Genomic DNA, 12,401 nt, shown 5'->3' on the forward strand with positions numbered 1-12,401 from the left:
CACATACTATTATGATAATGAAATCCTAACATCTTTCAGCTAAAAAGGACATCATCTGCAGTTTCACACTATCGAAAGAAGCTTCCATTAAAAAAAAAAAAAAACAAACAAAAAAAACCACAGAAGTTTAACTTGCAAGAATTATCTCTACATAATTTTTCTCTGTGTGAAAAGAGTAAATGACAAAATCCAAAGATTAAAAAAAAGGCTGAAATATCTGTCAAACCTTTGAAATTAGGCCTTATCCTGGGATCATAGCTGAGCAACAGTCTATTCAAGATATTGCTGGTAGAATTAGCAGGTACTCTTGCAAGGTCTTCAGCTGATTGCTGCCTGTAAAAAAAAAGTTCATTCGTTACTATCAAGAGAGAAATAAATGCATGCTTAAACTGAAGTGATTTTAAAGTGATTGCATAAACACGATTTCACAAGCAAAAACTGTTCATTATTTTCAGGTGCCATACTGTACAGTCTTCCTTTCCTTGAGAAGTTTCAGGATTTTTCAAGAAACTATTTGTGTAATAACACAAATGCTCTCTGACATACTTTTAGCAGTAAACTTGGAAGCAAATAAACTGCAATCCCTAATTGTTCCCTACCCTCCTAACAAAAATATCCAGAGGGACACGATTTCTTCATCAGTAGAAAGCAGCCACCTGAACTATTTTTAGTGACTGTCAGATTAGCAGCCTTAGTAAATTGACAGCCACTTTGTAGGTGCCAAATCATGCAGAGGCTTTTGGCAGTCTCCTGCTCTCGCATGCCAGCGCCAGCTATTCCACCCAGAGCTGGAGGATTGCATAATCTCATTGTCAAGTGCTAATAAAAGCTTTGCTACAAAAAACAAGGCCTTGGACTCTCTGGTTTTGCAGGGGGAATTCAAACATCTCCATTACCTTGCCACTGTTACGTTGGGTGCTAAATGAAAGCCATTGCTACAATCAAAAAGAGCCTGTGACAGGTAAATGCAGCTATGAAAGTACATGAAATTGAGTGTAATAAAAAGCATTACGGGTGCGTCAGTGCCCTCCCCAGGTATTTTAAGCACCAAGCAGGCTCATAAGGGTACATAAATGAATTTGTATGTCTCCAGAACCTGTTCAGTGACTGTTTCCAGTTTTGAATTTTGTTTCATAATCACTTTTCCATCTCTTTCATGACTACTTTGTAGTCTTTTTGTTATTATTGTTCAGTCACCAGGATGCCATGTAAAGGTAAGACAAACACCCTACAAATGTATAAGTCATATGCATCAACATTATCACCCCTTGCAAACTAATGTATGAATGTATTTTAAAAAATGGTCAAGTTTATTTCCTAAATGTTTTCTACAATCAGCATCAGCTGCTATTGCCTTCTTCACCCTGTAATTTCTTTTTTTCATTATTCTCTCCCATACCAATGTCAGTTTGACAGACCTAAAGGTTATTCTCTATAACATCTTAGTTCATTGCTTTTTTTTCTTCTCATCCTTCAACTTCCTTCATGCCCTCTGGGATTTCTGCATTATTCAAACATTTGTTGAAGAAAACGTAACTCAACAGAAGGCTTTTGACCAGTTAAAAAAACCCAAAACTACATGAATATATTAGAGCTCCTGATTTTAAAATGTCCAATTATCATAGCTCCTGTTCACCATTTTTCTTATTGACTACTGAGAAATTAATTAAATAATAAATGTCAGCATAGCATGGCATCAGTATTTGATTGAAAACTGGAGATGAGACCAGATCCTAGCCCTTGAAGAGGTTTTAATAATAACCTTACCTTTAAAAATAACTGGTTTAACTCAAACCATAACGGAAAAGGGAATCAGGTCTGCTGACTTGGTAGCACTCACTATGCCTTCCCAAAGAGATTTAATCTCCTCAGCTAACATTCAACCGCTAAAACATTTATAAATAAAATTATGAAAGAGTTCCCCATTATTAAAAACATGCCAACCATTCATGACAACATAACTGCATTTTATTATATCACAGTCCCCTTGATACCCTTTGAGCATTTTATCATTCAGGAAAAAAATAACCAGATTTTTATTTTCTTTTATGTAGTATATATGTATATACTTATACATATAAGTATACTTATATGTAGTATATCCTTTTATGTAGGATATTTCTGCAATTAAAGCTGCAAATCTGCTTAACTATTTTTTTTCATTGTATTTGCTTGATGTTATGAATGAGGAAAAAATTATAGCAGTTAAATGACACTAAATCCTCCTTGAAATTTTTGACTACTCAATAGCAACTGGAAGGATAAATAAGAATTCCAAAGAATATACAGAAATATACAAAGAAATATATATCCAAGAGGATAGCTTAAACTATAACATACATGAAGAGAAAAGAATTGTGGAGCAGCATTAAGCGGCTGCAGTATATAATTACCCACCCACCTCTTGCAGTAAACACACTAAAACCTCTGTGATCCATAACAACCACATAGGTGAACTAATTGTTACAGCAGAACTTCTCCAGAATTAATTGGTCTTTGAATAAAACAAGGAAGTGTTTCCTTTTAGCAACATATGTTAACTTCCTTTTTTGTATACAGAATGATATGTAAGCCTCTGCTAGTTTAATATTAGAGCAATTAAAAAAGGAATGTGTGTTCTAAGTTCTTTCCTAATAATTGACAAATTCACTTTCAAACAATCCCCTCAGAGCTGAGCTTATAAGTTTATATATTTTATTTAGAATTGGAACATAATGCAAAAGAATTAATTAATTTCCTCATTTGGTCAGGCAGCTGGACTAGATGATCACTGTAGGTCCCTTCCAGCTGAAATGTTCTGTTCTGTTCTGGTCTATCCTATCCTATCCTATCCTATCCTATCCTATCCTATCCTATCCTATCCTATCCTATCCTATCCTATCCTATCCTATTCCATCCCATTCTATCCCATCCCACTGCATTCCAATTCTGTAATTTTGAGATATGTTCTGTTTTCAGTGATGACCTTTACCAATGAAGAAGTTACTACAGAAATACCATAAACCGGCTTTGTTGCTTTTTTTGCGCTTACCACTAGTTGGACAAAAGGAAAACAAAAGACTAAGATTATTTTCCATTTTCTAGACAGAGCAATTGAGAAAAGAATGTTCATTTAGCTATTTAAAAGGCAGGCACTCTGTATGCTGCATTTTATCCAACACAGAAAGGTTCATGGCATTGCTTTCTTGCAAGTCACACATATTAACACCTAAAACATCAGATGTCTACAAAAACTACATTTACAAAAGAATCTTCTTAATACTGACAATAGGATTTCTTTCTAAATTATATATGCCCAGTATAATGAAGTATGAAAACAAATCCAATCAACAACTAATGCACAAACTTAAATACTTTTTTTTTTTATTTTTGTCATGGGTTATACAAAGAAGTTCATTAATTAGTGAAAACCGTAATCTGAACCACACAGGACAACATGGACACATAAATGAAATGCAGATGCTCATAAAAAGCAATGAGGAAAAGAGGAAAAAGTTTGAGAAATTAAATGAGTGAGCAACAAACCGCAAAATAAAGCCACATACAGCTGACAGGTTTATCTGTCTCTTTGAGTAACAGGAATAAAGTCATAGCTTGGTGAGATCTGAGCTGCACTGCAGAAGTATATTAATACAAATATCTATTTGGGCTGTTTGTTCAAAAGCCATCAAAAAGTTGGGCAAAGGAGATTTATTACATTGTGAAGACAGTGATGGGAAGAACAATGGCAGCAGAGCTTGCTGGTAAAGAACACCACAATCACATCTTCCACAAGCTGTTTGGTTGTGTTTTGAACTTATACAAGTGTATAAGTGCATTTGTCCTTGCTTATCTAAGAACCAAATGAAGTACAATGACATTGGCTGGTTTGAGTTAGGAGGAGAAGCACTGAGATCCAGTAATTTCTACTTTAAAGGTCACTTTGAATGATGCGGTTGAAATAGCTACTAGAAAAAAAAAAGGCTCTGCTGAGTATCGGTCATATTTTCACAGTGGTTCTTTTACAGCATGCTGTCATTAAACTACCATCTTTGAACAGCAGACAAGGAAACTTCAGCACAATGACTGGATTACCTTCTGAGAGCCTTGTTGACCAAACTGCCTACATTTCACCTGCAAATCAATACATCATATGTGCCCTTTGGGGTGAGCTAGGAAGTTAATGACACATTCGGAGTGACAGATGAGCAAAAAACTTAATGAGACAGTTAATGGGATGTGTTAGGTGCTTGGATAAAGAGGCTGGGACTATTAACGTGAGATGTTTACCTAGAGCCACAACCACTCCTGCTTAATTGGCCATTATGGAATGAATTAATGATAGGGGTATGTGTATATTACATAACTCAAAAAGGATTTGAGCCGAGATCTGCCTTTCTAGAAGAATCTTCAGTGTGCTGAAGACTGAGTCCCATGTAACAACACTCATGCCAACTGAGGAATTACTTACCATTTTTTCTAATTCAGCCTACAATTTTCCTACTTGTAAAAAGCTGGTAACTTATATTGCCACCAGTTGCAGCATGCATTTTTTATTTTAATGCATTTATTTCAACCTGTGTTGAATTCATGTGGAGCTGATGGAAAGCATTAAGAAACAGGAATGCAGCACTCTTCACAGAAACTGATGAGTTCTAAGCAAGATATTGTGAATACCAAAGGATAAGGCTACAGAAACCTCACATTTGCTATGAAGAAAATTTAAAAGCAAGTAATTGTAAAGCTAAAGCTAGAACTTTCCCTACCAAAAATTTTACCTAAGTAATAATTCAAAAACATCACACAACCAAAATACAAAATACCAAAACCCAAAGTGATTTTTCTGTCTCTGAATAAATAAAAGTGAAAACAATATGTATTCTCATATACACAGAAGTATCTGCACTTCTACAAACAGTGTCCTCACAATCCAGACAGAAAACAAAGTACAGGTTATCTTTAGCTATAAGATCCCTGTGTCAAATGCCTGGTCTTTTGGAGGTTATATCTGGTATCACTGATGAATCAAAGAATTGCTTTACATACTGTATTTCACAGGACATGCAGTAAGGCGTTCATCTCCTCTTCCACTGCAGCTCTACACATTTTATCACTGCCTTTGAAGATCATGATCAACATTTTAAGTTGATGGCAACAGGTAATTATTTTCATAATTCACTACTCAAAATTCAGAATTTTAGATAAGCAGGTATGCATAACAAAAGGAAGCATGTATTACACTTGGTTTGAAATTTATATAGCTTTAAATTTATGTTAGGCAAATGTGTCAGAGGACATTATATCTCTACACGTCATCATGACATTTATTCTCTCAGAGCTCACTGAATTTACCAGGAGTCCTTTCCACATGCAGTGCTACAGGAGGAAAGAATATAAACAATATTTTACACAAACAGGAAGGAAAACTTCTCCATAGTTCTAGATTACTGAGATAAAAATATGTATTCCAACTGCCACTGTTATCTCCAGTAAAACTTCCTATGTGATGCTGAAACCACAAATTTCAGTGCAGTTTATTTAACCTACATGATTGAAATGAACATATTAGTCATATAACATGGCTGAGTACATGAGAGAAAGGTAAAAATAAGTTTTGGGAAACATGGCATCTATTATCCCACCATATATTTTAAGTACAATTTTCCTGATATAAACTATCAGTGTTCTGATTTGCAGGCATTTGCTTTTTTGAGTTCAATAATTCTAAGCATAAAAACAAGTTAATACATATCAATGACATACTATATAACTCTTCTGAGTGATCTCTCTGATCTCTAGTATGTTTAATAGCTACATTTTCAAACTGGGCAAGGTGACATGCCTATTCCTAAGAAGATCAATTACAATTACTCCAATGAAAAGCGGTATCACTAATTACATTAAAACTATGCAACTCTGAGTCACCATTCACATGTTTTCATGAATGCAGTTGACAGCCAAACACCTAAAATGAGATATGTAGATTCAGTACCTAAATTTGGAGACAATGCAGTGGGGCAAAAAAAAAAGGGTTTTCTATAGCTAATTTTGAAACAGAAGCCCAGATTAGGCATCCTGAATTGTGAACTGTGAGTGGAGGGGGTGAAACAGCTAGTCTTTCATCTCATGTTGTAGATAGACCTAAGAGAATAGTCTCCTAAGATGGACACAAGGATAACCTTCCTGCAGTTAGGTAGTGTCAATAGCTGTTAGTGTCACTACTTCACTCCTTGTCTTTCAGAAACTTCTTAAATTCAACTTTGGTTTCACATTCAACATTACCAGGGTTAGACACCTTAAAGAGTGTTTGTTTATATGGGAATCTGAAGTGCCTTATTATTCACTAAACCTGAGAAAAGTAAGCTGGTTCATCTGCCTGCCACAGAGCTGACAGCTCTCAAACCAACAGAACCAGGTCAGCACAGTATTTCACCCAGCCTGAACTAGTACTGCTCTCAGCAGTGTGGGTTTTTTGCTAAACTTAGCTCCTTTGCTTGCTCCTAGCTTAGGCATCTCTGCATCCCACCGAAGTCACAACCTGTAACCCTTGTGCATAATGGGTGTCCCATTGTGTCTTGATACAGCACACAGACATAAAACATGATAAACATCCAAATGTTTAAACAACATTTTGGAAGTAATTTATCTATATCAGTTCCGTATCCCAGTATTTTTTTTTTCCCAAATGCTGTAAGTATGGAGACAATAGAAAGGCCTTGGTAAAATCTAACCACCTCATGGTGGTATAAGTGGTGATATAAGAGGAAAGCAGAAGCTGAGACACATTCTGTAAAGTTTGTCTTGACAACAGAATTCAGACCTCTGGTTTTCCTTGGACTTAGGTAAAAGTAGTGCAATTTAACCCACAGATTCAAGTTTTTTCTCAGTCTGGAGGTTGTATATGAAATACATAGTCTGTAACTTTCCACGAAATTATAGTGTTTCATCACTCTGGCCCTATCTGTCTGGGATCACAGCTTTCCATGACAGTTACATGATGCAGAATAATAAAAGCATTGACCAACTGCTGTTGCTACAGGGCAGAAGAATTTGCAAAAAGAGAGAAGTACTCTGCAAAGTACTTATCCTTGGAATGACTGTCAGATGTATCTTCTTCCACAACCAAATTCAGGCTTTCCTTTCAACTTCATTCCACCTCCTCCCACAAACTGTATCAACCCTTCCACCACACCTACAAATGAAAATGTTCACAGACTATCAACAGTGTCTTCTAGGTGATGGGAATGAAGACAGATATGATGCCACTTTCCCACCATTTACCATTTTGGGGTTGATCAGATACTACTGATAGAGAGGATATGTACACCCAAAGACTTAATAAAAAAAGTTCTAGTTCATGGAGAAGTGGAGAAGACCCAAAGTATAAAATATATTTTGAACTTATACTTTAGTCTTAATAGGAAGAGCATGTCAGAAGCTTGAAGTTAACCACAAGAAATTTTAGGACAGAGTTTCATACAACTCTATGCTTTAAACACATCAAAGCCTTTTTTCCCTAGTTCCACTGTCTTTTGTTGTTGTTTTTTAAAAGAAGCTGTTTATTGAACCTTCGCATCTGTGACCTTTCTAAGCTTCTGCCCTGGCAGATGGCACAAGCCATGTTTTCTGGAGGGCTTAGAGGGCCATTTCACAGTTTCTGAAGTAGCTGATATGCTTTATTGAATACAAGCCAAATATGATTTGTACTCCTGCTTTGTGGTAAGAAAAGGTCTCTAAAGATACTATACAGTATTCAGTAAATCATCTACAAGGATATAAATCTCCATGTGAGTAAATGCAGAAAGGTGACGAGGGATGCTGTTTTCAACGCACAGTCTTGCTATCCAGACAAAAGGATGGTATTTAGCAACTGAGGTTTTGCTCTCAGCATGTTGTGGCATTAGGGACTCTGAGAGATGTTCAGAAGTGAGCACTGTGCCAGTGAACAGCTGAGTCATCCTAAAACTAAAATTAAAATGGATAGCTGTGACCATGACTACAGTCATTACTGGTTTTGTTAGCTGCTATGTGACACTTACTTTTCTATCTGTTAGACCTTCTCTAACACTGTAGTAACCAAACTTCCCTCTACTTATAATTTCATTTGTCTAGAGATCTTGTGAGTAGTTTTGAGTAGATATCTTCTAGGCTACTAATGACTGTGGGGATAACAGTAGCAGCTCAAACATCATAAAATAACTGAAGTATTTCTTATAGTGTAACAAAGGGAAAAACATTTTCTCAGCAGTGCTGACAGCTAACTGTCAGATATGTTTAAGAGAAGCAAAGTATTATGAGGAATTATGAAGAAGTTAATAAGAAGTAAGTAACAAAGGCCATGCAAGTATGGGCAATCTGTGAGCAGGAAAGAGACCAACTGACTTAATCCACCTGTATCTGTATAAAAATCATCTGTATTAAGTATGTAATTTCAAAATAAGCTTTGTAAATAGTAACACACTTTTTTTTTTCCCCTTGAAGGGTTGGGCCTGATTTTTTTTTTTTTTAAGATTTTTGATAGAAACAAAACACAAAAGTATTGTTACTACAGCTTTGCATTTCATTGCACTATGTATCTGTGGAAGCCAGTTTCTCAGATTTATGGCGCAAAACTCTCTATTACATTTTAGGCCCAATATGTCAGTTTCTTTGTTAATCAAAAAAGATTCACGAATCAGACAGAAGTATAATTACTCTGTGTTTCATAAGGGAAGCCTGAGTAAGAAGGTAAGAAGGAAAATGATCTAAATGTAAGATGTGAAATCTTACATCTGTTCTGAGAAAGCATTACATCAAAGTAAGAACCAAATGATTAAGCATCAGCTTCAAGAAATCCTTCAGTAAAAATCTGGGGAAAACAGTTTCAGGAATAAACGACAATAAGATGGGAAATCAAGCTACTATCACACAATGCTCTGAGAAGTACAGCATCATGGATAATCACAAGGGTTTGCTCTAAGATACAAAATAGAATTTTCCTAATTTAAGGAAGCAAATATCTGTTTATGATACAATAATGAACTTTTTATGGGGTTTCTAATCAGCTTGTTTTCATCTTATCCTAATAGTAGCTAATTTCATGCCAGAGGGGCACATTTGGCAAAAGGCTTGCATTCTGAAGAGCCATAAAAGGAAAACTTCGAGTATGCTCAATTCTTATCCAAACGAATTCTTGCTAAAGTCCCAAACCAGTCTTGTAGCATCAATTTCTTAGCATCAATTTCTTAGCATCAAATCAAGAAACTCAGGCAGTAATACAAGACTCAATGTAATTTTTTCTGAAGAATGATTTGCATAGATTTGAATTTCATTATAAAGTTTGCAAGAGAAGACTGCTCCGTATACAAATACTAATGTAGTTTTTTGTTCTCTTGAAGAAGTAAAATTTTGCTTTTCATAAGTTTCACAGAAATAAAAGGCAATAATTTGTTAGAATTAAGGTTTAAATTTTATTGCACCAGTAACCAATGAAACTTAAAGGTGGATTAAGAGTTCAACTTATAAATTTACATTTACATTAGGAATTTGTACCATTCAGTTTTACAAATTATGCAAAATACTATTTTTTTGTTTAAAAAATTAATTTTTCTAAAATATCCCTTCCATGCATTACTAAGAAGTTTTTCATTTAGACACTTCCTTGAGTAGTTTTAGTCGACCCTTATAGTGTCACTTGATTCCCTCTGCACTGCATTGTGCTTTGGTTTGATTCTGAGGAAAGATTTCTCTTTTCACAAAGAAAAAATTATTACTAGTAGACAACCTGTTTTATAACACAGAGTGTCACCAAATCAAGAAGCTTTGTGAAAGATCATTTAAAAAATGCTGATGATTGGAAGTTTGCCCACAGCAGCCTGAGTTAAGAGAACACTAGGCAGTATCTCTGCCAGACAGAGCTGATTTTCATTGCTCATTCAGATGATGTCTTCTAGATGCCAGCCACAGAAACAGCAACTCCACTATTACAAGTGGTTGTCTCTCAAGCTGTGAACTTCAGCCAAGTAAGATAAAGAGAACTTGGTCATTATTCAGGAGATCAAACAGGACTCATTGCTACAGCAAGTCTAGCCAGCAGCACTGCACAATGGATCAACAAGTACTGGATTCCACCAGTATTACTACAGAAAGCTTCAAGTGGAAATGTATCACTTTGAAAATAACAGCATGTATTAAATGTTTTTTCAAGTGTATTTGTGACAAATGACATAATATTTAATAGTACCAAGAAATACAGGGCTTAAAATAAAAACAAACAAGAAAAATCCACTCACTAACAAAAATAAAATGACATTGACATTGCTGTTTTTAATTCTACTAAATCAAGAACAGGGGGACATGCTGGCTATTTAAACAAGACCATGGAAGACCTGGATTCAGTTCCCAGCTGCCTAACCCACTTTCCAAGGGCTTCTGTTCTGGAACCCTGACATTTCTCTCCTTGATATAAACTTTCACAGTAGCTCAGACCAGAAGCTTCTACCAGAACTCAACTTTTAAAAGGGGCAGGGGTCATTTCAGATGACTCATGATCACATTTGAGACATATCTTAATGTATTCAATCTAATGACAAATACAATCTTTTAGGTTTGATTAAAAAAAAAATAGTGAGAGAGAGAAGGAAAAACATGCACCACATGTAGAAACATTCTAAAATTTGGGGTTAGAAATAAACATCACTGTCAATATTTGAAAAGAGTGGAAGCTTTAAAAGGTATTACTTGAACAATGTTTCTGTCTGATTATTCCATTTTTACTGTTTTTTCTTTGGAAGAAGTTGACTGATGTTAAATAACCAGTCTAACATTCTGTACCTCTTCTTTTATGGTCAAATAAGAAATATGCTTTAAATTTGTCCAAACAATTTTAATTTCAGTCATAGTGACTTTATACTCTTTCTGGCAATTTATCAGATTCCATCAACCTTTTGCTCAGATATTTACAACATAACACTAAAAAATGAGCAAGGCTGGCCAAGAAAATGATAAAAACAGCACTCATAAATAAAACTTTTGCATTGTCCTATGGATCACAACCTAAAGTCTGGTAGAGGGGTATTTTTAGAAAGAGGGGGTATTTTTAATATCAAGTAATCAAGGTGACACATAACACATCCTCTATTCAAGAGGGCAATCACAGATTACAATTTCTGTATTTTTACAGGGAGACTATTCCACAAGAGCATACTTTATAGCAACAATCAATATATCCACCTCCATAAAAGTTATAGAACTGTACATGACTGATGAAAGATGCTGAAGACCTTAGTTTTATTCAACACGAAATAAGAATATGTGTAAGACAAGCCTTCTCTTACAGAACTAGCTAACCACCAGATGAATTTTAGCATGACAGTTTTGCACTCTCCTTGCTTTCCCCAATACATCTGCAACATGATGCTAGACAGCCCAGCACTCTGGGACCATGCTACTGTGTCCCCATAAATAGCAAGGCACTGGGTTGAAATCCACCACAAGGAAAGGAACTAATCTAAGTTAGATTTTCTCTTGCACTAAAACAGAAGACTTGCTGCAGAAGGAACACACTGACAGAACTTAGCTACGATGCTGGTCAAGCCCATCCCCACCAGAGACCCCATCCTTTCAGCAGAAAGCATCACTACTTTCTACTGCCTTCTACTTCAATTGCCACATAATTTCCACTGTTAAAAACAGGGCAGGATCACCATCATACAAAAGCATAAAAGAAAGCAGGAACATACGATGGACATAGATATTGCTTCTTTTTCCCTTTTCCTTTCTTTGAAGACTTCTCTTTGGAATAGACTTCTTCAACCCATAAGGAGAATGAGATGAAACATAAAACCGCTAGTAAGAACTTCATCTTGAAGGTTACGCTTCAGAGAAATCTTCAGTCTGTGGTACAAGAAAGTAGTTTATGTTAGCAGGGCTGGATATGGCAAAAGGAAATATATACCTGCAAAATGTAAACAAATGTTTCATGGGGTTGGTTTTTTTGTTGTTCTTCATTGTCCTGGCAGAAAGAATCTGTTTACATGTACCCCTGACATGAAATTGACTTAGGCAATTTCCAGAGAGTTAAGTAGCTTCCCAAAGTTGAGACTGTGAGGAACAGATTTAAAGGCAGGTTTGCTTCAGTGTGTTTAAGAAATGCAATGTTCTTTAAAGACTGCCAAACCGAAAATACTCAGAAGCTTGGAAATAGGTTTTCTCACCAGAAATGTATCAACTGCATTAAATACAATGTCAACCAGTCATGTAGCAAGGCGAACAACAGCAAGCTTTCTGTGACCTTGCACATATAAAACAGCAATCATTTCAACGCTGGTTATGAGAAGAGGTTATAAATATAATTTTATGTACAGAATTTAAACACGACGATTTTGCATGAAGCATTTCCACTGCAGAGCCAGCACTGACAGGGCCTCACAAAGATGACTAAA

The 12,401-nt window shown here is 35.7% G+C and overlaps 1 protein-coding gene across 2 annotated transcripts in view; it reads right to left on the reverse strand.

Annotated features, from left to right (window-relative positions):
* Positions 1-11,845, reverse strand: part of GLRB (glycine receptor beta) — a 46,453-nt gene extending 34,608 nt beyond the window's left edge. For both annotated transcript variants that reach the window (XM_066317665.1, XM_066317664.1), the window contains exons 1-2: positions 11,700-11,845; positions 227-333 (exon numbers count right to left, since the gene is read on the reverse strand). In XM_066317665.1, the coding sequence (XP_066173762.1) occupies positions 227-333; positions 11,700-11,821 (229 nt within the window). In that variant the 5' untranslated portion in view covers positions 11,822-11,845. The remainder of the gene's footprint in view (positions 1-226; positions 334-11,699) is intronic.
* Between the last annotated feature and the right edge of the window lie 556 nt (positions 11,846-12,401).

The sequence above is a fragment of the Sylvia atricapilla genome, chromosome 4 (genome assembly GCF_009819655.1).
Source record: "Sylvia atricapilla isolate bSylAtr1 chromosome 4, bSylAtr1.pri, whole genome shotgun sequence".
Classification (NCBI taxonomy): Eukaryota; Metazoa; Chordata; class Aves; order Passeriformes; family Sylviidae; genus Sylvia; species Sylvia atricapilla.